Below are 25,628 nucleotides of genomic sequence, written 5' to 3' on the forward strand. Positions count from 1 at the left end.
CTAAATATGAAAGAAACATGAATCTTAGATGTATGAAACACCGGTGACATAAACACACGAGGAAATATGTTTTTTTTTTTTTGTTTGTTTTGTTTTTTTTATAGCTCTATTCCTAGAGTGTAGTTGCTACAAGAAACCACAGGGTGGAGTCCTATCCCAAATATTGTCTTCACAAACCCTGATGCGGTGTCCAATTCCCAAAACAACCAAGGGAAAGAGTCCATGGTTTATTCTGTAGTTCATGGAATGCTCAACACATCGCATTAATACGGGCTGAATATCATACAATCAATGCACTTAAATAAAAAGGCAATTTACACATCATTTGCAAAATGATTTCACCAACAGACATCTTAACTATCCAAGAGAGTGCACTTCACTTCCATAACAATGTACCTTGTGAGCTCATGAAACAGCAAACTGATTTCCCAATCATTATTCTCACTCCAGGTAAAGCAGCAGTGCTCACTAGCATTCAACTATGAATATTAAAATATTTCAAGAATTGAGCAAATACTGTATTTTCTTGGAAATACATTACCTCTTTACTGTGTTGTTGCTTTACAATGGTGAAAAAATAGATGCAACCCTATATTTTCTGCAAACAGGTCACCATTATCTATGAATACTGCTAGCTTAAATACAGTAATCCATTCCTATCAAACATATAGTACTTTCAGGGGCGAGCTTACATCCACCATACCTCCTTGGTAGGCATAAGTAAATGATGTGAGGTGGTTTCAAAAGAGTCAAATATGCTATTGTAGTAATACTACATGACAAGTATGAGTTCATGAGCTGGACCATAATACAATGAATTTAAGCCTGAAATGAATCAGAATGAAACATTTTCTCTACAACAGTCCAGTAGTTTTATCCATTGTCTTTTAAAATCACCCATCACTCACATGATTTCCTGAGCTTTTCATGCTCAGAGGAATTCAAAGGTTATTATCTATATAATGAAGCTGTGTCAATACCACCATTTGATACTATAAAATTGAGCAATTTTTGGTCTAATTTTACCACTTGTAATAACATTTTTGAAAACTGTTAACATGGGAAAATAAAAAGAGGTTAGCAGCACAATAAAAACCCAACTTCGCAACAGCAACCCTTCTGCAGCAAGCAAAGCTGAACTAGATATGCTGATATGAAATAAGTGCAGGTCTGAATTGGAATACACAAAATAGGTTTCTGCACGTTTGCTGTTCAAACCACACAAATGATAACACTTCCTCAATGACTATGAAGCTGACATATGTGCTTTCAGTAGCAGGAATGATTAATCCAGCGTAAGAAGTTAAAGCAAAAGCAGAAAATAAATAAGAAGAAAGAAATGAAGAGAGCTTATGCCTGAGATGCTATTTGAATTGTTCAACAACTGTTCTTGTGTCTCAGCCTCCAGCAGAGAGCCTTGTAGGTGGTTTAAGATCATTGAAATTAATACAATGCCTGTATTTAGGAGCTACTGATTTCCTTAATATATTGCAGTGACACACATCACCTTAACACCGCCCACTTGTTAACAGGACGGACAGCACCTATTTCAGAAGACAAAGTACACCAATCAAATTGAATGAGCACGAGTCCTTGCCCTGTGTAAAGAGGCACAGTGACAGCTGAGTCACAAACCTAATACAAGGCAGCAGAGTCAGGAGAGATGTTGTTACTCAAAGGCTTTAGCGGGAATGTACCGACGCTGAGATGTCATCAAAAGAATGTTAGACAGTTTTTAAAGACTTGGTTACTTAACATGGGGCTAAAACTTCATCACTGAGGACTGAGCAGTTGATGCTGGAATGATAGAAAACGTGCTGAGACGAGTTGGTAAGCCCCCACATTTAAGAGCCTGTGAAACAGAATCAACATGGAGTCTGTCAGGGCCACAATGAGGGACAGTACTCCTAGTGTGGAGCTACAGCAGCAGTGCACTCTGGCAACAGTGTTACAAAAGCAGTTGCTAAATTCACAGTCCTTCAGATAATTGGCTCGGAAAGGTCTCTCCTAAAGTATCCACTTGTTAACCTGTCTTGGCCTCAAAGAGAGGCCAAGATTACCTTTCCCTGATGTCCACCTACTTCACTCTGCATTTTTTTAGGCCAACTCCTCTGGTCACCATCCTGCCTAACACACTACACATGCACAACATTTAAGTCCAGCTGTATAACCATCTCTCTTCTTCCACTTTCCTCTTCATCTTCTCACGCATTGATAGGTCTCCAGCGATCAGCTTCAATGCTGTTAATGCTGCTGGACCCATAGGGTCCAGAGGCAACATCATCCAGGTATGCTCCCACCATACGAGAGCTACCAGGACCAGAGCCATCAATTTGGGTGGAGGAGTAGAAGAGGCCCTGGTCAGTCAGCTCCTTGCGGCCAAGAGTTGTAGCAACAGTGGGGGGAAGATGGACGTCACTTTCGTCTGGCTCATCCACCTGTGACTTGTAGGAGAAAAGGATCTTGGGCTCTGAACTGTGGGAGAAGAGAAAGTGGTGAAATAAAGGAAGAAACAGGTTAACTGTATTAAGTGCAACTATACAGTATAAATTTCTATACATACCCAAAGAAGCCTTTGAGGAATGTGACATAGATGAGCGGAGCAAATGTGGAGAAATACAGGAAGGTGGTAACATCCACACAGCTGGATCAGAAAAGACAAAACAAAGAGGTTTTAAAACTGAGTAATAAGTCCCATTAAAAGACATGGGGCATAGGGAGATCATCAGCTTCAGTAGACACAAAAAGCCCTAAAAGTGTGTGTTCATTACATTCTCATCCTCTCACCTACACTGCACTGAACTCCACTGAATCACAAGACCCACAAAAACAGTGAGTCATTCCCCTGGTTGCAACCCCGGCAACAAAATCAATTACAAAAAGGTTTAAAAACAGCCATGCAGCTGCAAATCCTGAACATTTTTCTACAGATGTTATCCAACATAAACCTAATGCTTTAAAGCCATAGCTGCTCTAAGTCCAAAACTATTACTCAACTTATATTTCTCTTCCTACATTGGTGGCATAAGCAGGTCAATTTACACAACAGTTCAATCATCCAAACACACATCTTTTTATATCCACAGTTATGTGGTTAATACATTGGACACAAATATGCACAGTGTTCATGAGAATAATACTGACCAGAGTCCCTCTATGATTCCAGCACAAAGCAGAGCGCTACCCAGGCCCTGGACAAAGTTCAGTAGAGACAGGATGGCAGCATACACATAAAAACTCCTCTTAGCTAAACAGAGGAAGCAAAACACAGATTAATGGACACTGGCATCATCCAGTGAGAAATAGCACATACGGAAAGTGCGGTACATTCTCGTGGGTATAAATCATATTCATAAATCATTATACTTAAATGAAATATAACGCTTATCTTTTAACTTCAAATCTGTGAAAATATGAAATCTGTTACTTACATGGCAGAGATATCCTCTCCCTCAATGGAGTTTTAGGCAAGATCACAATCAAAGAGTACACCTATAAAAAGGGGTTGCATTCAGTCAAATATTAGCATTCAGTTCTCGGGCATCTGAGGTATCTTTTTGCTCGATTCACTCGCTTTCTGCACGGCTACAGGTTACTGACCAGGAAGAAAAAGCAGGAACTGGCCAACCAGAAGTGCCGTCCTCCATGGCCATAGATGTTGAAGTCCTCGGCGGAGAGGTGACTGTCTGGATATAGGATCTCTAGTGTGCCCTGAAACAATGTATTTATTTATTTTATCTGCATGAATTCCAAAATGACAGCTAATCAAAATTTCCTGCTGTGGAATGTAATCGTCATAATTCCAGTGAATGTTTTAAAATTATTTAACCTCTCCTCATCTGTCATTACCTGTGTGATGGAGTAACCCAGAGCCAGCACTGCAGTGATGGCCAGGACACGCTTTATACTGGACTTGCTCTCCAGGTGCCCTGATAAATAAAGAAAGAAGCTTCACTGAAAAATACATAGCATACCAACTTCAGTTATAAAGGGAAACTGGATAAACAGAGTGAACATTTGAAACAGATGTGTCATGTGAAAGAACATGGGCACACCACACGGGTTAACATATAAATGGGAACTGAAACCAGTACAGCAAACTAACCGAAAGCCAGTCCCAAGATGATAACACTGAGCTCAATAGCCAGCAAGAAGAAACGGGTGATTTCCCACAGCACCTAAAGAGACAACAAACATCATGAGAATCCACTGTGGCAATATTGACCCAGAACATTAGCATGATTTCATGATAACTTTACAGGTCAGGTCAGACTCTAGAGCGTTATATAATCATCGTTTTTTGTTGTTTTTTTTTCCCTTCAACAGAACAGCCATGACCAGTGTGCTAGGGAACACTAGGTCCATCACTGTGAACTCCATAGGGGCCTGTCTGGTATGTGCGGAATGTCAGCCATGCTTTTAGTTTTAAACATGAAAGTCATCCTGCAGCTCCTATCATGCCTTTGTTATTCCATAAAGGAGTAACCAAAGGGCAAAGCTGCAACTATTTTACACAATTAAACTCCAGGGAATCCAAACAAATAAATAAATAAAATAAATAATCAGACCATTTAGAAAGGAATGCCTCTTAAACCAATTTCCCCCAGACTGTATGTTCCTACAAATGAACAGCTGTGTTTCTTCCACTGAAGTTTACAGTAAAATTGAGCATTTTGTGATGAGTACAGCTACGAATATGTTTCTGGTAACAAAATGTGAAGAGTAATTTTTTAATGCACACACAATCGCTTTAAGCATGACGAATAAAACATGTAAATAAACTGTGAAACTACAAAATGTCTACGCTACAAATGGTATTTTTGTATGTGTTTTTGTATGTAAGTTTGGTGAATAAAGAGCAAAAATCATGAGCCTATAATTATATAATGTCCATCTTTTTATCTCTATAAATAACCTCAATCTAGTGATTTGTTTCCATCACCTACATACTCACATGCACTGTACAGAATAGGTCTGTCTTTAACAGACCTGTCAGTCAGTGTAGAAGTGAAAGCATATTCCAGTACTGTGTTTTGAATTCACTTGTATTTACTTACAACCAAAACTTATTTAGTCCTAAAAGTATTATTTGGGTGCTTCCTTACTTTGTCTATGATGGTGGCAGCACTGGATGCACTGACAGTCATGGACACTATAGCCCGGGTGATTCCAACTGCTGCTACGACAAAAACCTGAGAAATACAGTCCACACAACAAGTTAGACGACTTCTATTGTGTTCTGAGCACAATCAAAACATGTCCTGGAGTAGAAGTATAATAATATAATAATAATGAGTATAGAAGCATAACTGATTAAAACAATGCACTGTTAACACTTGTGACAAACAATGAGCAGAGTTCCTTTATTGCCTTGCCAGGCACTGCAGAGTTGAGAAATCCCCTTCTCTTGAGTCTTTGTTGTTGGGTTACCATCAGTGGAATGATAACTCAAACAGATAGATGCAGTAAATTTTGGAAACAAAGAGTAATAAACACCTGTCACTGAGAAGGAACAGATTATAAAGCAGAGCAGTAAACAAGAGAAAACCTTATCAGTAAGCTGCTTGACAAGGTCATTTGTCTTAGAAAGTGAAAGTTAGAGGTATTAACAGGTGCACTGTCCCAACAACTTTTACGTGGAGCCACAGTGAAATAGCCAGATCCTCAAAACTTTGTTTTGCAGTTTCAAAGACTAACTGGTACAGACATAATCACTGCTGTGTAGCACAACATCAAGCTCAACTTTATTCAGAATACTGTATAATAGCGTTTCTGTAATTTGAGTCCTACCAGCAAGTAAAAGGTGACGAAGATGGGGCTAGAGGTGAGTCGAATCTTTGCCCTGGCTGAGGGCAGCTTCCACATCAGGAATACAAAGAAGGCCACATTAGGCACTAGCAGTAAAATGTCCCAGAACCGCACTCTGAGACAAAGAGAGAAAGGTCAGATCAGGAGCATAGTGTAGAATTTGTGTGAGTTAGTGAATTGTTTCGAGTTTGCATTTCTGTCACTGTCACATGTGGATTCAAATCTAAAGTACGTTTTACTGACGCCTTCATGGATTTCAACTATTTCCTCTACAGTATACTACTGAGTACCTGGAGTCTCCAATGTCCTCATACAGAACTTGCAGACATTTGTGAGGCTTGGTGATGTTGGCTTCAGTGTCAGGTTTCCAAGTTGGGAATGCTGATGTGTTCTCCCATGGTGTGGGTGAAATACTGCTGTTGTATTGAGCAAACCTAACCACAGCAGTCACTGTGGCTAGCATGGTGTCAGAGCCTGTGGGGAAAAAAATCTGATTATGACAGATATTAATTGGAACTGATTCCTCTCATCAGCTGAGGCAGACATGTTACTTCTCATTTTTAAGAATTAAGGCTTTCCTCATGTATGGGGAGGTTCAGCTTATGAAGTAGGGTTTAAGAAGGATAATTCAGGTACAAACTTTTTTGAGTGCATAAGACAACTCAATATAGGTTAGGTAACACTCCTGTCATACCAACTCAATTTCTGCTGTTTCAGCTACACCCAAATATTTAAAAAGCATTAGAAGACCTGTGTACAATTGCTGGATTGCTGTACAAGGTCAGGCTCCTGCCACAGCGTTCTCCATTTTGAGATAAATAATTGGTAACGAGATCTGGCTGCTACATCAGCCAATGTGTGGTGTTTAAAGTTTCAAACGGTGTAACTAATCTAATCCCATTAGCATTTACTAACGCCTACTCAACAGTTGGCGACTTGTCAAGATACAGTACCTGACTTGGTTGGAGTAAATAAAAATGGCAAGAACTGGCTGAAAATGATAAAGGGAATCATAACGTTACCAAACACAGAATTCCTTCATATGGTTTATCAAAATACTTTCAGTGTGTCGAGGGGATTTTCAGGTGTTGGCTAACGCTGCTATTTACAGCTTGCTAGCTGCAGTCCGGAGGTGTGTTGTTTGTCAGTTTAAAATATTTTCTTCTCGCGTTTTCGTCAGAGACAGACACAGCAACGATGACAGTAAATGTGACTTCCTAATTAACACTAGAGACCACTGTTTAAAAACCCGACTGGCTCACGTTAGCATCAAAACAAACGTGATACTGGTGCAAGTGCAATGACGCCGGACCAACACAACGAGAGCTACAACTGATAAAAAAAATTACATCTTACCTATTCAGAAGACTCGGATTCAAGGGCGCAACTTGCTGTAAAATGTTTCAGAAACAATATGACTCCAGCGCGCGCTTCTACACGCTATCATACACGCTGTAATCGATCAACAAATCGATCACTGATACGGGGCATGGCTGTGCTGGATAGTTTCGTTAATAAATTTCCCCTGTGTGGTCAGCTGACACACACTCGCCAAACAAGTGTAGCAAGTCTCGCGAGACGACATTGTGACGTATGTGTATTTTTTTTTATCTTTAGAAGAGGCAGGCTGTGGCAATGCATGGCAATCTAAAAAGCAGGGTTTTTTTTTTTTTTAGCATTTATTATAAGTAAGAAAAACAAATTGTACGGTATGAGAGAGTGATAATATGAACATGATGATAATATATTATAAAGCTTCGGATACAATTATGTTTTTAAGGACTTTATTTGTCTGATGGAACTAGAAAAGCATCATAAAACATTCTTTTTCAATGTTTATGGGTTTTTTGTTTGAACCTTTACACTAAGAGTGCATTACACAAAAGACAAATATAATGATGTTTCTGGACATCTGAACACTTTGAGCACTGTATTTGAGCATTATATTTGAAGCACACTGCAATGAACAATTCAGCCAAATGTATTTTATGTGTTTTTATGTCTATATGTGGAGAAGCAGTCCTATCGCACAAAACAACCAAAGTGCCATCAGAATTACTCAATTCTTTCAATTGTCTTATATGATTACTTTAAATTATTTCATCATACAAATCAAGACTCAACTTGGGTGTTTTAAATACTATTACATTGTTCCTCTATGCAACGCATTTGCTAATAGGCAGTAGAAATGTAGTTATGATTATGAATAAACAGTGACACGTGCTTTTGGGTGTCCTGACATCATTCTGTAAGCCAGGTGCACCGGTTCAGTCAGGTTAGCCTTAAATGTGTACACATGAGTTTTCCCGCTAACGGGGCTGATGTTGTAGAAGCTCAGCCTGTGGGTCTTGAAGCTCAGCTTGATCTCTAGCCTGCGCGACACTGTGGTCCTCTTCAGCGGCACATCATGACCCTGCTCGAAGGCTGTCAGCAGGTTGTTGAACCACATCAGACACCATGAGCTCCGGCTGCTTTCCAGAGCGGAGGGCAACCCGCTACGTGCTATCTTGTCGCTGTAGCACACACCAATGATCCACGGGGAGCCTTCGAGCTCTACCTCCCAGCTATGTTCACCTTCGGAGAAGCTCTGGGTGCTGAGGACCTGGAAGAAGCTGCTGAACCTCTGAGGAGAGGGTGGATAGGGCTGTTTCGTGGTGCTGAAAGTCACTGTCTTCAAGTCCTCTGAGAGAACAAGGTTGGGATGGGCTGTCTCTGGGTCAAAGGTCACCTCTGAAGGGTTGAGGGTGTTCCTAAGGGAGCGCTGAATCTCTCCAAGTCTTTCCCTCAGCTCAGCACTCATGTCTTCCAGCTTGGGACAGACTCGTGCAGGGTTGACTTTAGATTCAACGTGGTCTTCCTCTTCTCCCAGTGGTTTTGCCATTAACTCCACAATATGTGGTTGTAGGCTTTGGAGCTCGTCATTAAATGCAGTCTCATCTTCTTCAGTCAACAGGGACTCTGCTCTAAGCATAGCCTGCCTCAGCTGCTTAGTCAGCTCAGAGGCTTGACTGACTCGACTGACTATAGTGGCCTCGCCTGGACCTAACTCTTGCTCAATCATCTGCTTCACCTGCACACTATAGCGCTGTGACAAATCCTTTATTTGCTCCAACAGTTGGGATGCTTTCTCCCTCAGCTGAGCGTTAGCCGTGGCCACCTCTAACTCCCGTCCCTTCTCTTTCCTAAGGAAGCCCTCTGCCATCTCCAACTTGACATTCAGCTCTGTGACTTGAGATGCCAGTTTGAATTTAGGTTCATCCATTTCCATTTTGCCCTTGTTGCTGCTTTGTTTTTGATCCAAAGAAAAGGGGTGCTCTGTGGATCCAGACCCAATGTCTATGTCATCTTTTGTCTTGCATTGTGCACACTCCTCCTGGCTCCCCCCAGCTGTTGCTAAGTCCTGGTGGTATTCTGACTCATCCTTAGCTGAGCTATCACGATTCTTGACTGCTACAACATGGCTGACACTTGAAGGGTTTGCAGTGGAGCTGATTTTCCCAGAGGTGGCTTTGTAGGACTCTACCATGCTGCACATTTTGAGACTTTTGGCAAGTTCAATGGTTCCCTGATATACCGCCTGGCATTCAGGGCAGCTGTGTTGGTCGAGGCCTTCTCCCATGGTCTGAAGGCAGGCTAAGCAGTAGATGTGACCGCAGGGAAGAGAAACGGGCTCAGAGAAGAGCTGCAAGCAGATGGGGCAAGTAAGCTCCAAAACCAAAGCATCTGGATGATTCTTCTTAGAAAGTTTTGATTCAGTCTCACTCACAGACATGGTGGCGGGTGCTGGAAAAACAAGCAACTCAGGGTAAGGCCTCAAAAATATACAGTACAACAGGAACTAAAATTTACTTACATAAAAAATATATCATATGTGAGTCTCTTCCCCTTAAGACAGATTTTGACCAAACTTTTATTTTACCTTTTCAGGTTCTCTGATGGTCTAAATGCTGTTTCAAGCCCTCTCTACACTGTAAGGAATAAATATGGTTGGAAAATATGTGTTGGCCTACAGGTGATAAGTACAGTTAAAAAATGAGTCATACCTATTCAGTCTGAGATATGGGCGAGTCAGTGTATAAAATATATAATATTCTATAAAAACATAGCGATGATGTGACCACAGTGTGCTCTATGGTAAATATGGTCCTGTATAATATTGAAACATACTGTGCATCTTTCTTGCACTTGCACCAGGAAATACTAGGGAAGTTACTCAACAGCCGTAAACATGACACAGCATTGCACGAGGTGACCAGACATGATATGCATATATGTAAAATTAGTTTTCCAAAGAAATTTGAGCCAAAATGTAGATACACAGGCAAGATAAAAGTTACATTAAGTTAGAAAGTTTAATTCAAGAAAAACGTTTCTACTGGCCACGAAAAGTAAAAGGCAACAGTGCAGTGAAAAATATCTTTGCGTCGTCAACTGTTGGTGCGTCTGTTTACTTGATGGTTAAGTTTCGATTTCCAAGGAAAAAGGATCCGTGTCCATGCGACCAGAGTCTCTCAGTCTAATTCACCAGACTTAACTCGTCAGCTCGATTCTACATCAAGGCGTAAACTTGATTTCAATTAATGTGGTTTCGCTTCCGGATAAAACAATTAGATTTACGTATTTCTTCATAAGCATGGTCGCATAGTTTCATGCGCAGGGCGTTTACAAACGACTGAATATAAATTATTCGTCATTAAAATCAACAGAAGAAGACAACATCCAACCTCAGAGACTCACCTTCTTCAACACTGCTGTCCTGTGTCGAGTCTTCCTGATCAGGTAAGAGTAAATAAAAACGCGCTGACGCAGAGATCAGCGGTCACATTTCTCTACGCCTTTCATAAACACAGACATCATCATAAGCCCCACTGGAGTTAAACCATCATGAGCAACACGTTGCAGCCTGTCTTCATTTATTTGCCAAACCTTTGCCAACTCTGCTCCATTATCTACTATAATAAACGTATTTTTTCCTTTATAACATACGTGGTATTGAAATTAAAATTCGGCTGTGTACAAAATACAAAAACATATCCTGAATTTAAGTATTTACAGAACACTCATTTCACATAAAAACTTGGGGGCAAAGAAAACAGGCATTGTTGTGTTTTAATTTCATTAATATTTATATATATTTGTTTTTTTTAAAAAGTAACAGCAAAATCCTCAGCTCCAAATGCATCTTCACACAGTTGGATAGTGATAGATATGCAAAAAATAATAAATATAACAGTGTCATTGTGGTACAAAGGCACAGCGCTAGGCTACATCATTACTTTAAAGCGCCCTCCCCCCCCCGTGTGTGTTTACACATCTGGAGTAAAAGTCACTGTCAGTCTGACCCTCCTCCCCATTCATGTAGTGTACAAACATTGCTATACTTGGTGTTGGAGTACCCTGAAGGAAGACACGTGAAATGTGCTTTGTGTAATTTCACAATCACTGTCATTACTGTATGCTCAGATCCACTTGTTGTTGCAGTCCTCATGTACTGAAATAAAATAATTCAGTTATACTTTACAACCCGCTTTTTACTCCATACTTGTCTTTGTGTCAGCTTATCAGGGCTCAGAACAGATTCTAAAATAATCCAAACCAATTTAAATACATTCTCACACCATATTTGCGTTCTTGGTACATGCAGCTATAAAAACTCCTCCTCACAAAACTTAACTCCATAAGACATTCTCTGTTGTTGAAAACACACAGACACACAATCTAAATCATCTCCACTGAATAAGGGATAGTTGGGCTGTCTTGCAGCTGCATGTACCCAGATCTGTCTCATCATGGCGTTTAGGTTACAAGCATTGCACTGAAAATTTCCAGGTCAGTCACAGAAAGCGGGCAACAGTAGTAGGAATTTATGCATCACTTAATATTTTCTAATACAGCTCAATTTCTCCGTTTGTGTACAAATATATTTTTGGTCCATGTTTAGAGCTGAAATGTGTGACAGTGTTAGAGTTATGATGCCAATGTGCTGCTTCAATTCAAATTGTGGAATAACTATGATCCTGGTGCACACAATAGTAAAAAACTGAAACAGTCTAAAGGCATATTTGTCCATTGGTGTCTTGTTCATTGTAGGATTTTCTCATACAAATAGTAAAATATTGTGTAAACAGCTGTAGTCAGTGTTAAGGGCACTGAGATTAATGCATAATGGTTTATGCACTTATTGAAATGCAGATTCCATGCATATTATGGCTTGATTTGGCTCTGTCTTTGAGTGCAGTGTAAAAAGGGGCAGGTGCCGCTTTATTTTCCAGTTTATTCAGTGGCTAATAACACAGGCTCTACAGTTGGCAGGTCTATCAAAAGGCAAAATACTCAGGCATGCTGGGAGAAATCCTTTGAAATGCTTTGCTGCGAAAATGAGGGAAGAGAGGAAGAGTATATGTGCTTATGTGCCTGCCTTACTATGTGTGTGTATGTGCGTTTTGGTTGATGTAGGTGTGAGTGTTTCTACAGTAGTGCATCCAGGTCCAGTTCTGGCAGAGGCTCCTTCCAATAGGAGAAACTGCTGTACTCAGGACAGTCAAAAGCAGAGGACGTGCTGCCCACGGCAGAGAGCACAGGGAAGAAATGTTCCACTATTTCACTGAGGTGGCTGTACCTGCAAAACACACACACACACACACATACACACACACACACACACAAACACATGACTGTACAAAACTGGCTTAGAATGATCTAAACTTGTATTTAGAAATAATACAAAATTAAAATGTGGAAAACATGTATATATCCTCTGTAATAGCCTTCCATCTCTATATTTTGTTGCACACTCACGAGGACTTGTTGCCTTTGGTCATCTCCTGGATAAGCTCTCCTTTTGGGTTGACAGTAAATATCCTGGTGTCAGGCACTCCAACCTGCTTGTAGGCATACGCATCCTGCAAAAGCGAGGGCAGCAACATAAAACAGTTACACAGAGAACCTTCAGTGTCACTTGGACCTCTGCAATATCTATGAAAGGGATTGTTTGGCTATTACAGCACTAATCCATAATCATAAATCATTCACCAGTATGGACTTTATATCAACAAGCAAACTCAAGACTTTTCTTTCAAATTTCTCACACTTCATTTCTACCTGCTGGGGTGTATGGCAGGATGCCTGTTAATGAAACAATAATCATGTGCCTTTTTCCTAAAATGCACAATTCCTTGTTATTAAAAACAAATCCAGGTTTTGGCCAGAGGCTAAAAATCACCAAACCCCAAACCAAGCAACTTAGCACCCGACAAAGTCAACTTAAAACAGACTTGTTGCTGAAGGATATTGCCACTGTGCAGCGTTGCTTACATTGGTCCTGTTGCCAAAGGCCGCGTAGAAGGGCTGTCTCTTTGGGTTGAACAGATCCCTGATGTCACTGAGGCAGGCAATTTTAAACACCTCTGGCTTCTTCTCAATCACCTCTCTGTACAGGTTAGGACGGACAGTTAAAAGTCAAAAGGCTTATTGGTTCAAATGTTTGTCTTCTTGCACACATTTATACCTTTCATAAAATCTAGCAGCTGAGCATTAGTGTTTATTGGATACCCCTTAGAGGAGTGTCCACAAGTGGTACTGAGCAGTTCTGACTACTGCATACATTGATTTCCAGTGTGAATCTCACTAAATTATATTTGATGTGAAAGCAATGGAAGTAAAATCCTACATCCTGTTAATTACTCTATGACATGAACATCATCTTTGTTGGAAACCGGCAGTAAAGAAGCCTGGTGGTTTCTATTTGTTACCTGTGTAGTGCTGAAAAGAGGCTGCTGGGAGCCAGCAGGACAGGGCCTTTAGGAAGGACAGTGCCCCTGTCATTGACCCACTGCAGGTAGTCCTTAGTGATGGCAGCCATACCTATAGCGCGCGCTGAACAATACAGGAACTTATAGCCATTTCTGCAAGGAAAGGGACAATCATATTTGCATTTTAGTGTAACTGAATGAAATGAGAAAATTGTGTTTTCCAGTTCCCCTTGTGTTTGATTTAACCTGCAGCATTAATCCCCTGAATACTTTCATCAACTCGTTCAGCAACACATATGTACTGTATCTTGTTTCTCCAGATTTGTGTGACAAAAGATTAGCGCTTAAGATAGAATTCAATCTTTTTTCAATTAACTGAACAGCTGAATTCATTTGAAAAGCACAACATAAGACATATGAAAATGAGGACAAACAGGGAAACATCTGGCAATGCAGATTAGACAGTCAGCTGCAACAAGAATGACATCAGACTGAAATCATCAGCAGGAGATTAATTCAGTCTGTTTTTGCTTGTTATGGTGTGAGTAATGTGAGTGAAAGTTCAGTAAAATAAACTGGTGAAAGAAAGAGGAATAGGATAGAAAACCTATTAAAGACAATGATGTTTTTTGCTCTTTGCTGATGATATTTTCAGGAAAGTAATGTCACATACTGGTGTATTTTGTGGTAGAGTCTGGCGATGTCTTTGTGTGTCCAGTCCTTTCCAAGCTGAGGTAGAATATGCCCCAGAGCATCGGACCTGCAAGAGACAGAAAGTGAAACAGTGCCAGTTCACACAGTGTATCTTTCTCAGTGAGTATAAAATATGCAAAAACATGCTGGGAAACTTTGTTGTTTTTACTTAGTGATGGTGCCGTCTATGTCTGATATGATGACGTGGTCGTCCCAGTTCCACAGGTAGATGGCAGCCTCACAGCGACAGGTGCCCTGGTATTGTGTAGTCACACTGAACACCACCTTGTTGGCTCCCTCACGCAGGTTTAAGTGTTCCTGGGTGTAGGAGAGGGTAGGGTTAGCTCAGCATTTAGTGCACAAAGCAAAAGAGAAATCTGTAAACATCTAAATATATTTGATAGCAGAATAACATTTCTTTTGTGTGGATGTATGAATGTGTACGCAACAGCATTGCTTACTATCTGTTTGGAGGTCAGGCGTAGTGATTTGCGGTACATCTGGGTGATAGACTGGGTGGCGTTAAGGGTCTCTGTTGATAGACTGGAAGGAATGGTGGCTTTTCGGCCGAGTCCTGCAGCCTCGTCACTGTCGATGTCATCCAGTGTGGCTCTGGGGAAACATCACACATGATTCAGATGAACTATGTTTCTTTATTGAATTATTGTTAATTAATAATGACTCAGGAACACTGACAAATAAAATGTTGTAAGCATTTTATTTTTGTTTAGTTTTGTTTTGTTTTTTAGAATATTTACTGAACAATGTACTATATGGATATAACTTTGGCGTACCCTGGAGGCCAAAAGGTAGACTACATAGTGAGAGTTTATATTAATTCAGAAAATGTGTCTTTTTGAACTAAAAACCAAAGAATCTAACAGGGATAATTTTCCCCCAGTTGATTCATTTTAGTGTGGCTCTTAAGCTATGCATATATTTGGGGTTGATGTCTGCCCAACTGTGATTTTGCATAAAATATTTAGTTTTCTTAATTTTTGGATTTTGATTTTTTCCTTTTGTTTCTTGGGAGAGTGGGGGGCCACGTTGGTGGGGCAGGCTGCCCTCTGAAGACAATGGTAGGGGAAACACTGAGATGTTCAGTTCTCTTTTGTTCCTTCTCATGGCTACAATTATTTTATGCATTCTTTTATACATCTACAAGGGAGCTGCAACAACCAAATACACAAATTAAAGATGAGTTAAAATGTACAGGCAGTCCTAGTCTTTTGAGCAATCAGACTAGACTGAATGTCCTTAAACAGGCATTAAAAACATTAAAAACATTAAAAAGCAGTGGATCAGCTGTGATCAGCAGCACCAGCTGAAACTGGTCCAACCTAAACAGAACATATATGGTTTTATCAGGTTTATTAACTAGTGTTTTACCATATTTAATGAGGTAACTTACTTTACTGTGGAAGACAAACTGACCAGTGGCTCCTCTTGCTCCTCCTTTGAGTGTTTTTGCTGAAAAACAGGAACAACGTAAGAAAAAAGTTGCAATGGCAGTTTTTACAAACGCACTAATCACTTTCATCTCTACTACCCATATTTGTCTTAAAACCACCCCTAACTAACAAGGCCACTCCTGAAAAACCCTGCTTAAGTCAATGATTGGATTATTGTTTGTAATTATTGCAGGTTCTAAAATGTAACTCAACAAATGACCATTAACTCTTAAACTCTTAAGTTTCCACCTGGTTATTGTCCATATCTCTTCTCCTCCAGGAGAACCACCAGCGTCCAGACTTTTTGGGCATTTTGTCCTTTACCAGCCGCTCTACTGTACTCTGTATGGCACACACAAAAAACACAGCAATGATTACAGTATATTAATCATGTCATTATAGTCACCACCTAACTAAGATCTTGTCTGTCTTATGATGTTAACTTGTAAATCAATAAAAAAATAATAAAAAAAAAAACTCAGTGAAACCTTTTATTTATGTTTATACCTGGACATTAAGGAAGTCTAATTAGTTAACATTATTATGGTTTGGTTTAGAATCATTAAAATACCTTGGGTAGGTTTTTCTGGAAAGTTGTCATTGACAAGACCATTGGAGCAGCCACTGCCCAGTTGTAATAGCTGTGAAAGATGAAAGCCAGGTCATGAACAATCGTGAACATAAACTCTTTGAGAATGTCAATCTGAGCCGGTTCATGAGACTGTTGTAAATGGTCATTTTATAAATACATTTTTAAAAATCTTACTTGGAGTTGATGCAGATGACAAGACTTGGATCCTCAATGATCCCTGGATTGTTGGCAAAGTCCTGGTATGTCACAATGTGCTCCATAAACTTTTCTGAGGAAGCAACATGGTGACTGATTTAATTCCCTCTCTGCCCATTCCTGCACGTACAAGCATACATTGCCCACACAGAAAACCCATTTACCCTTGGTGATTTGACTGGTGTCGCCCTCTTGTCCACAGAGGGACATGCTGACGTCCATGTTATAGGAGGTGGAATCTGACAGGTACTCTGTGCCGCTGTCCATGGCCCCGCTGCCCACTGACTGAGGCGACTGACTCCCTGAATATGAGCCCTGCTCTGCCGCATGCTGAGACGCTCCCTCTGCCTCACTGCAGGGACATCACACACCAATAATTTTCTCTAAAACATTTAATTGAAACCACAGCAGTTACTGGGTTACTGGGCTGTTTCAGTGGAAATCAATCAGTATGCACACTTTTTTGTCTTTTCCACAGTGTCGTTTCAAAGATCATTAAACATAAGATGCTCATAGTGCATTTTTGGGAAGAATATCCATGTGTCTTCTCACCTCTTGGGGAAGTAAAGTGCAGCCACTTCTGGGTCCAGTGAGGTCAGATCATCCAAGTAAATGTCTGTTGGTCCTAGATGGTGATTACGTTTACCTACAACAGAATGACACATAGAAATAATTGGTCAACAGAGACAAAAACTAAGACATTTTCTTAGCCTAAAATGAGGCTGGAAACTTTTCTTAAATGAAAAAGCAACAACCTTTCTTCTTGCCCTGTTGCTCCACTTTGGAAGATGCCTCAGAGGAGTTTGCTGACCCCTCTGCAGTGGTCCAGCTGGCCCCGGCCTCTCCCACTTCAGCTTTTGGTGCAGCCTTGTTGGTCAGTGAGCCCCCGTTTGATCCATCCATCACTCCAGATCCACTGTCCTCTTCCCCTCCCTCAGCACATGGATCGATCCCACTGTCCCCGTCACTGACAGGGGCACTGCTGGTCGAACCCTGCTCACCCTGCTCAGATGAAGCACCCTGCTGTTGTTCTGTGTGACCTGGACTTGTTGTGACCGTGCAGTCTTCACTGTCTTTTAGTTCTTTCTGTTTGTTGTCTGGTTTGGTCACAGTGACCACACTAATTGCACTAACTGTAGTCACAGTGGTAACATGGTCAACACTGACTGTGCTCTCTTTGCTATCGAGGGAATCAGCGCCATTGATTAGATGAGCAGAATAAGAAAAGTCTCTGCTTTCCTCTTCCCCTGGTGTAGATTCAAGTGTTTGTCTTGAGTCCACATCGGCCGCCACTGACGATGCACAAGACTTGAAGAGGTCACTGGGGGTAGAGTGGGCAATGTGAGAGTTTCTCTCACTGGATAAAGGGGTGGTTTGCGTGGCATGACTGCCTAGGTCTAGAGACTGAGTCCTGGGTTGTGGTCTGACCACTGTTACGCTGCCCACTCTGCCACAGCTGATCACAGGCTCCAAGCCCATGTCAAAGGAGTCCTGTCTCTCAATGGTGCGGAAGTGAGAATTCCCTGAAGGGGAGATGTGCTGTAACTCCACCAGTGTCCTCTCTGATTGACACAGCTGTGAGGGGGAGGGCAGAGAGAGCAATTTGAGACAGTGTGTCAGCATGACAATCTCTAATCTACAGCATTAATCACAGCACAGGCAGGCTGTAAAGGCACATCTACAACTGTGGGTGTGCGTGTGAGAGAGTATTTCTTGCCATACCATGGGAAAACCTCCCCAGTTCCACTGCATCTGAGGCCCAGACGACTCCTGGGGTTTAACCAGCAGCTCGGAGTCGCTCTTAGGAGAGGATGGCCGACTGTAAAACACACTGCTGTGAAGGAGAGGAGAGATAGAAAGAAAACTATCAATTAATGCAAGGACAGGAGACGGCACATAAAACAGTATGAGTTTATCTTTGCCAACAAGCAAGGATTTCAAACTTCTTGCCAGTGAAACTACTCAAAACAAAAAAATTAATGAATTCATTTTTCATTGTAAAGATCATCCTCACTTTTCTGAGGGTGACTGCTCTCCTTCAGAGTGTGGGTGAGTGTCTCTGGTCTGCGTGGCCCCCACTTCCTCAACTGGCTCCTCAGACAGCGAGTAGTACACTGATTTACTTTTACAAAAACACAAGGATTTTTTTTTTTTAATTACTGTGTTAACTTTGAAGGTGTGAATATTTGACAACATCATTCCCTGTAAGGGGCTGCTTGTATTGACAGCACCACTGAGAATCAACATCACAGTATGTAACTGCAGTTTTTAGCTGTTTTGTGCTAACTGTGTTGTTCAGGAAGCAGCTGTCCCTTCACAGAGAATTTAATATGGACTAAAATGTTGAAATAATATGACATCTTTACTAAAAATGTAATGATGTCAGCATAAAAAACCCATTAAAAATGTGCTGCTTTACTAAGAAGATGCCAAAAACTTTAGTCATGAGAGAGAAAGCAGGAAAACCACTGCAGAAGGAAGGGACAGATGATGGAGAGAGTTCTGGTTTTAACTGGTGACTTAAGCATTCCACATGGTTGCTGGTAGTGACAGTAAACATGAGAGGATAAGACACAAGGTGTATGATATGATTTAGCACTTAGCTAAAGCGAATTAGAGCCCTTGAATTTGTGGAGAAGTCGGGGCTCCTTTCAGAAAAAAATCTTGAGGCTAATCAATCATAAAATCCACCTCACGAACCTTGTCTTACAAGGTGTTTCCAAAAGTATTGTAATCTCAGCAGCTCTTGAAAATTATTGTAGCATTAAACAGAGGCTCTTTCCTGTCTGCAAAAGGCTAAGTGCATGGAAAAAAAACCCAATCACTGACCTAACTTGTAATGGAGAGAGAAGCTCCTCTTGAGCAGGACTTTCCTGTCCAGCCTGATCACTTTCTCTCTCGAACTCCTTCTCTCGTTCTCGCTCATCTGATGAAGAGTTGTCTTCTCTCAGGTGAGTGTCAGAGCGCATGCGTTTGCGACGGCGTTTCTTCCTGCGGGCACCAGACCCAGCGACGGAGGATCCCTCAGGGGTCTCCTCAATCTCCTCAGGTGCCTCAAGAGGAATCGGGGAGGTGCAAAGGTGGGCTGGGACCTGGGACTGAAGAAGATAAGAGGAAAAAATGTTCACCGAGTATAAACGTACAGTAGAAAAACTGATACTTTGAAACTAATGGCTATTAAAGTCAGCCGTCTTACCTCCATATTTTCATTTTCTTCCACAAAAAAAGCTTCTCCATTGTCCCCCAGTTTCATGTGCAGGTCAACTGATTCTCCATTTATCTCAATGTCCACCTAAAAACACAGTGATGAACGTACGTGTCTAAAAGCAAACAGCACATGAAGCAACAAAAAACGAATATTGGGAGTTAAAAGATTAAGACAGACTCACAATTTTCTCCTTGGAGCGCAGCACACCGAGCTTGCCAAAGCGGACGTGAAAGGGAGAACACTGGAACGATCCATCGGGCTGACGTACCACGATGACGTCGATCCCTCCGGTGAGAGTGGCTGGGTTAAGGCCACGGTACAGCTCCTTCACTGTCACAAACACGGTCTCTGCTAACTGGCCCACAATATTCATGGTTTGGGACTGGAAACAAAAAAAAAAACAAGAAGTGAGAACAGCGAGGCCCAGTGGCATGACAAAGAAAGAAAAAGTGTCTGCAGTCAGTGTTTTCTGTATGATCTTTCATTCTCTTTTCCCAGTGTCGCTTTATAGGAAATATTGCAGCCACTTTGATAGATTTAAAATCTCTGCTGGTTATCCAATTAACTAGACAGCATCATATTCAAGAAAGCACACCAAGCATGTGTTGCATTAACTATACGTTAAAATGCTTAACATAGCACATTGCAAAACAGAGTTCCTGTTTTATGTAAACGATTGGCCAAAGTAAAGATTCAGGCCAAGTTTTAGAGCAAGGTACTTTTAATGTTTTGACAAAACAATATTGACCTTTAGAATCTGATCTTGATTATGAATAACAGGCTACACCTGGGAGGGAAGGAGAGATCTAATAAAGACACTTATCTGGAGGTTTGTCATACACAACAGGAACTACTCAAGTCATTATCCTGGCTAGTCATGATGATTGCAGGAAAAGGTTCACTAGGTGGAGTCCCGCTGTAGATAGACTCGTGTATGACAAGACCAAAGATAATGCAAATGTTCACAAGTTAGTTGATCTTTAGACTGTTCAAAAAAAAAAAAATTTCTCTGCAGCAGGCCAGAGCATGTCTCGTGACAACAAGTGGCCTCAGCGAAGTAGAGAAGTCAAACTTTGCCAAAGGCTAGAGAAAAAAAACATCACCTGTGGCCTAGTTTGTGCCTGCATCAACTTGGCTAGACCGTCATATGGCTTTGTGTGGAATTTAGAAACAAGTATGGTACTTCAGGTGGCCTTAAGAGCCCCTGTCATATCTAGACAGTGTTTCTTTGAGAAAATATTATTTTTGAAATTCAAAATAAACCTCTGAAGTGAACATTTCAACGCTGCAACAAACCAAAGGCATAAACTGGGGGACAGAAGAGGTAACTCACTGAAATTTCGTCAGTTTTCAATTTCACACTTAAACAAAGCTAATACAGTGATGTAGTATGTGACGCAATCATGTGACAATCAATGAAACCTGTCTGAAGCAACATCTATCCACAAAACCAATTTCTTGTCTTACCCACAGAGAAGGATGCAGATGTCCCCTCCCAACCAGGCTGTGTTCCCTTGACCTCCCCTCTGCCATACGCCACCACTATAAAGGCTTTTCCCACCACAGGAACTCAGGAGCAGTCTCAAGAAACTTTACCTCCATTTCCACCACAGGAACCCATCAACCCCATTCCCCATAATGCTTGGCTGCCTCTCAAGACTCAGGCTACTTAACCCGCTCCCATATCTGTCCGTGACTGTATAGCTATATTTCGTTAGCTATGAAAAAGACACGTAGAGACAAAGGTTTATATAGTCAGTTATCCTAGCTGCTAAGCTAAATCAGATCAGTGGTTATCCTGAGATGACAGCGCTTTAGTCCTCTCTGCTCTGAGCTGTGATGCAAAATATAGCAATCTATGAGAGAGTCCTAGTATATTCAGTCACACACTAATGCTTCCTCTATCTCACACAATTTGACAAGCACACACTATACATACACACCCTCCTGTCACACCGAATTCATACTTCCCCACTTGCGCTGCACATGACAGCCAGACCAGCAGTTTCTGAAAGGCTTGGACAGGCTATTCAAACATGTTTGGCATGAAAACACACACACACAAACTCATCAGCCACACTCTTTCTGGGCTTGACCACAGCTCTCTGGGCCATTAAAGATGATGGGGAATCTCCAGCAGTCATGCCCTGCCAACACTGGAAAATCCTTCATACGCCTGGTTGACCTTGGAGGAACTCAGGCAAATAACTTGTGAATTTTGATGGATATCACTGCCTCTGCTGCCTATAGAAGAGGACATGACAAAAAGGTAGGCCTAAGTGGGAAAACAATGTGGCTAATCAGCCATTGCTAAGCAATAAAAACAAAACTCCACTCTGGTCTATTATGTAACTGATCCAAGAGTGTATGTAAAGTATGAGTGTGTAGATAGAGACCCTTTTCTAATTGTATATGATTTAGAGTGATACATTACTGAAACTGCCATGTCAGCTATATTTAGAAAGCAGGAAGAACAAAGGCTTAGAGTAGACAATGGAAGTGAAAATGTGAAGCAGTAGAGGGATGACAGTGGCTAAAGATGGGAGGGGTAATACTAATGTACATGGATCAAACATCAGATCCTAAACACATTCCTATACTTGTCCCAACATTGTAAACTGGCATAATGCCAAGCTAAACAGCCTTTCAGTTCACTTCTAGAGGAATTCTAGAGGAATTCCAACCTGATGACGGTTGACTCTATGGCTGCAACTGACTTTTTTTTCATTATGTATTAATCTATATATCAAGATTTTTTGTCTATGAAGAATAAAAAATAGTAAAAATTATCCACTCAAGCTCAGAAAGACCAATGTCACATCTCGTTTGATCTGGTTTAAAATGATGTAAAATTCTCAATGAAGTTCTGTACAATGAATAAGTAACAATTTTGATAAATGATTGACTAAATCCATTCATGCTTACTCAAGAATTAAAATAGTTACTGAGTGATTTTCTGTCAGTCGAGTAATGAATTTGGTTTCATCGCTGGTTGACAGGCTATAGTTCATCAGTCATTCACACACTAAGCCTAATGTGCACTGTGTACAGCAGTTTTCCAATGTTCAGAGCTGGCCAAGTGTGTGGGGAGGGATGTCTTGGTTTTTACTGACCTTTGCCCCAAATGGAGACACCAGCACAGAGGTTACCTCACTCTAATGCAATATATTCTGTGTATCTGTCATCTTCTCTTGACCACTGTTGCAAGAAAGAACAGTCTATGACACAGAGATTGTATGATTACATAACGTCTATCACAATAACCGACTCAGACAGCACTGAGAAAGACGGTCCCTCAGGCTGTAGGAGACCTCATTTAGTAAGGGTCTTGTAAAGATTTGAATGAACGACAGCAGTCTTTCCACGGGATGTTTTCATAAGTGAAAGAAATTTTAAATATAGTTTTGGTCAGTTTACATTACCTATGGCGTCGTATATTACCTGTAGGTATGTACTGCATGCAGATAAGAGATACACCTCAAACTCTAATAACTTCCGCAACGATATTACTCACTCTGTTCGCTGTATGGCGCAATCCATTGTTAGTCATTGAAACCATCACTTTTAACTTTACCTAGCGTAGAAACACGTTTATTCTACCGCCACTAAAACCACCAACATTAGACAGATAACCTTGTATAAAACAGGACCTACATTCACTGTTCATAACTTCATTAAACAATGCGCTTTGTTTGACAGGGAATTCAGTGTTCAAACATCTTTGCGACTTGTTTGGAAACGATGCATTAAGTTACAGCGAGTAAAATAATCTAATAAATATACATAACCCCAGTAACTCTGACTACTTGTTAAGTTCCACGACTGAGAAATGTGTTGTTTATTCTTCCTGCGTTGGTGATGAGAGAGTGAGGGAGAGCAGCTTACCTTTCGGGATGATTTTCAGATTGAGAAAACAACTGCCATCCCGGACGCTTCCTAGTATACTGCGCGTGCGCAAGACACAAGTCAATCATTCCAGCAACCAATGAGCAAACTGGAAAACAAAATTGACCCGCCTCGGAGTTTAATTTGTAAACAAAGTGTGGCAAGATGCTTTCTTTAAAATGTTTAATTTGTCAGTGCAGTGTAAAACAACAAAAACAAACAGCTAACAATACTTTACCAATTAAAAAACTGATTAAATTATTGCGACTTACTGGTAAACATAGATTTTGGTTGTTGATTGAAAAAAGAAAAGAGCCTCTCAGTTAAACTAAAACAAATCAGTTACAAAACCTCTTACAAGGATTTGTGTAATGTTTAACCCCAAGTCTCTTATACAAACAAGAGAACAATTCAACTTTTGAACAAGTGTGTTTATCACATCCAGATAAGTTGATTCAACATATTGTTACAGAGATTATTTAACACAGGGACATTAATATCTTTATTTACTTTTACATTTAATGTGTCCTGTTAGAATTAAGTGAAGTTATATTCTAAAGGGTAGTGAAATATATGGTCAGTTATTGAAGGTTGGGGGTTGTCAGCAGTCTGACACGCCACCATCTGCTTCAGCAACAGCAGACACAGACAACAGTGATTGAGGTGCTCCTTCTCTGCTCTAAACTGATTCAAATATCACTAGGGTAAATTCACTCTCTGGGTTGAAGGTCATCATCAAGTGAATCCACAGGTGTCAACTGGTGAAATCAACTTTAGCAGGTGAACTCACTTGGATCATGTACAGGCAGCTACTAAAGTAATACAACATTATAGAGGTAGACATATATAGACATCAACAGAAAATACATGATATTGTCTATATAAATATATGTCACATAAAGAGGGTTCATAAGACTGTTATTGTGCTGAAGTTTCACTGCATTTAACTTCACTTAACTAAGACCCACAATTCTCCTTATATTTGGAGGAATTATTGTTACAGGAGTTAGTACAGAGTTTGATCCAGGACCTTCACAGGGCTGAAAATATATACATGGGTACATAACTATGGTAAGAATACTCTTTTAACTTCAGTAACTAACTACTATGAGACTTTTTCTGTTTGAGCATATGATGAACGGCAAGAGGTAGATAGAGTATGTGTGCCTCAAAACGTCACATGTACTCAACCGAAAAGAAGAGTTTCATAGCCCTCCCACATTATCCTCATCATCATTGAAGGGTTTTCAGTATTTCAGAAATGATAACTAGTTTGGCCCAGTGGAGGGCATCACTGCACCTGCACAGAGACTCATAAAACAGAGACGCCTCCTTTTTTTTTTTTTGCTTGAATGTGTCCATTCATGCTTTGTATCTATTTTTCCATAATTTAATCCCAGTCAAAGACAGAGTCTCCTATTCTTACTATGAATATTTACTAAAAATATGACTATGCTGCATTTCTCAAACAGCTAAAAACAGATGATGCACTATTCTGAAGATAAAATAAATAAATTTTTAGACATTATCCACAATCAATGTAAGGAATAACAGATGAAACACGGAGTTATGTAGTAAATGTAATAATCTGTAAATGAAATCTTAAATATGCAGAAGGCTAGGCACATCATTACATCATTACAGCGGCACTGAGTATACTAAATGGTCATTGTGTATAATACATCAAATATGTCAGACACACTGATATATTTTATATATTTTACCCATAATTGACAAGCACAAAAAGGGATGGTGGTTGTTTTAAAGTTACCCAAACCAGTACCCATAAGATACAGTAACAATATGCAATGCCCATTTAAGGAGATGATATATTTTGTCAAGAAATTAGGCACTGAATACCCTATTAATATCTTTACAGAGAAAACACTTAAAGTCAGAGTAAGCAGCCATAATAATAAACACTTTTTTCATGTCTGGTAGGTTTCCCCTTTGGGCTTTGTTAATAAATCATAATGTGGAAAAGTGTGAGCAACCATAAAACAGATGTTGCTTCCATGACATAATTTAAGGTGCTCCCTGCATGT

The 25,628-nt window shown here is 40.5% G+C and overlaps 3 protein-coding genes across 5 annotated transcripts; all 3 read right to left on the reverse strand.

Moving 5' to 3' along the window:
- Positions 1–214: 214 nt before the first annotated feature.
- tpra1 (transmembrane protein, adipocyte asscociated 1) lies at positions 215–7,352 on the reverse strand. Its single transcript, XM_018677632.2, has 11 exons — positions 7,165–7,352; positions 6,099–6,282; positions 5,791–5,923; positions 5,106–5,192; positions 4,106–4,178; positions 3,850–3,929; positions 3,601–3,711; positions 3,432–3,492; positions 3,145–3,247; positions 2,564–2,644; positions 215–2,475 (listed from the first exon to the last, which is right to left on the reverse strand). The coding sequence occupies exons 2-11, from the start codon at positions 6,269–6,271 to the stop codon at positions 2,205–2,207; spliced, it is 1,173 nt and encodes a 390-aa protein (XP_018533148.1). The 5' UTR covers positions 6,272–6,282; positions 7,165–7,352; the 3' UTR covers positions 215–2,204.
- A 223-nt stretch (positions 7,353–7,575) lies between these two features.
- On the reverse strand, positions 7,576–9,580 carry trim107 (tripartite motif containing 107). Its single transcript, XM_018677643.2, has one exon. It carries the CDS (start codon positions 9,578–9,580, stop codon positions 8,009–8,011), a length of 1,572 nt encoding a protein of 523 aa, XP_018533159.1. The 3' UTR covers positions 7,576–8,008.
- A 2,287-nt stretch (positions 9,581–11,867) lies between these two features.
- Positions 11,868–23,686, reverse strand: LOC108884028 (phosphatidate phosphatase LPIN2). 3 transcript variants are annotated; one of them, XM_018677639.2, is made up of 20 exons: positions 23,584–23,686; positions 19,880–20,080; positions 19,687–19,782; positions 19,320–19,588; positions 18,505–18,612; positions 18,213–18,324; positions 17,246–18,065; positions 17,043–17,136; positions 16,655–16,842; positions 16,470–16,563; positions 16,275–16,344; positions 15,953–16,045; positions 15,664–15,722; positions 14,714–14,864; positions 14,422–14,570; positions 14,233–14,319; positions 13,560–13,712; positions 13,123–13,237; positions 12,607–12,710; positions 11,868–12,427 (listed from the first exon to the last, which is right to left on the reverse strand). In XM_018677639.2, the coding sequence occupies exons 2-20, from the start codon at positions 20,069–20,071 to the stop codon at positions 12,277–12,279; spliced, it is 3,105 nt and encodes a 1,034-aa protein (XP_018533155.1). In that variant the 5' UTR covers positions 20,072–20,080; positions 23,584–23,686; the 3' UTR covers positions 11,868–12,276. The 3 variants fall into 3 exon arrangements, with proteins under 3 accessions (XP_018533155.1, XP_050930642.1, XP_050930641.1); XM_051074685.1 differs by lacking the exon at positions 23,584–23,686 and adding an exon at positions 21,166–21,305 and having other exon boundaries at positions 18,213–18,321; XM_051074684.1 differs by lacking the exon at positions 23,584–23,686 and adding an exon at positions 21,166–21,305.
- Between the last annotated feature and the right edge of the window lie 1,942 nt (positions 23,687–25,628).

This window comes from Lates calcarifer, linkage group LG12 (assembly GCF_001640805.2).
Source record: "Lates calcarifer isolate ASB-BC8 linkage group LG12, TLL_Latcal_v3, whole genome shotgun sequence".
NCBI classification, from domain to species: domain Eukaryota; kingdom Metazoa; phylum Chordata; class Actinopteri; family Centropomidae; genus Lates; species Lates calcarifer.

What these genes read in the sequence shown, in the direction of transcription:
- tpra1 (XM_018677632.2), bottom strand. Translation starts at nt 6,271, where the DNA reads ATGCTAGCCACAGTGACTGCTGTGGTTAGGTTTGCTCAATACAACAGC. An exon ending in CTGCCACCATCATAGACAAA is followed by an intron (nt 4,179 to 5,105) that starts GTAAGGAAGCAC and finishes TTGTCTCTTTAG; the next exon opens with GTGCTGTGGGAAATCACCCG. An exon ending in GGAATCATAGAGGGACTCTG is followed by an intron (nt 2,645 to 3,144) that starts GTCAGTATTATT and finishes TTTCTGATCCAG; the next exon opens with CTGTGTGGATGTTACCACCT.
- trim107 (XM_018677643.2), bottom strand. Translation starts at nt 9,580, where the DNA reads ATGTCTGTGAGTGAGACTGAATCAAAACTTTCTAAGAAGAATCATCCA.
- LOC108884028 (XM_051074684.1), bottom strand. Translation starts at nt 21,231, where the DNA reads ATGGCAGAGGGGAGGTCAAGGGAACACAGCCTGGTTGGGAGGGGACAT. An exon ending in GCAACAGGGCAAGAAGAAAG is followed by an intron (nt 17,137 to 17,245) that starts GTTGTTGCTTTT and finishes ATTCTGTTGTAG; the next exon opens with GTAAACGTAATCACCATCTA. An exon ending in GTCATCTGCATCAACTCCAA is followed by an intron (nt 16,345 to 16,469) that starts GTAAGATTTTTA and finishes CATCTTTCACAG; the next exon opens with CTATTACAACTGGGCAGTGG.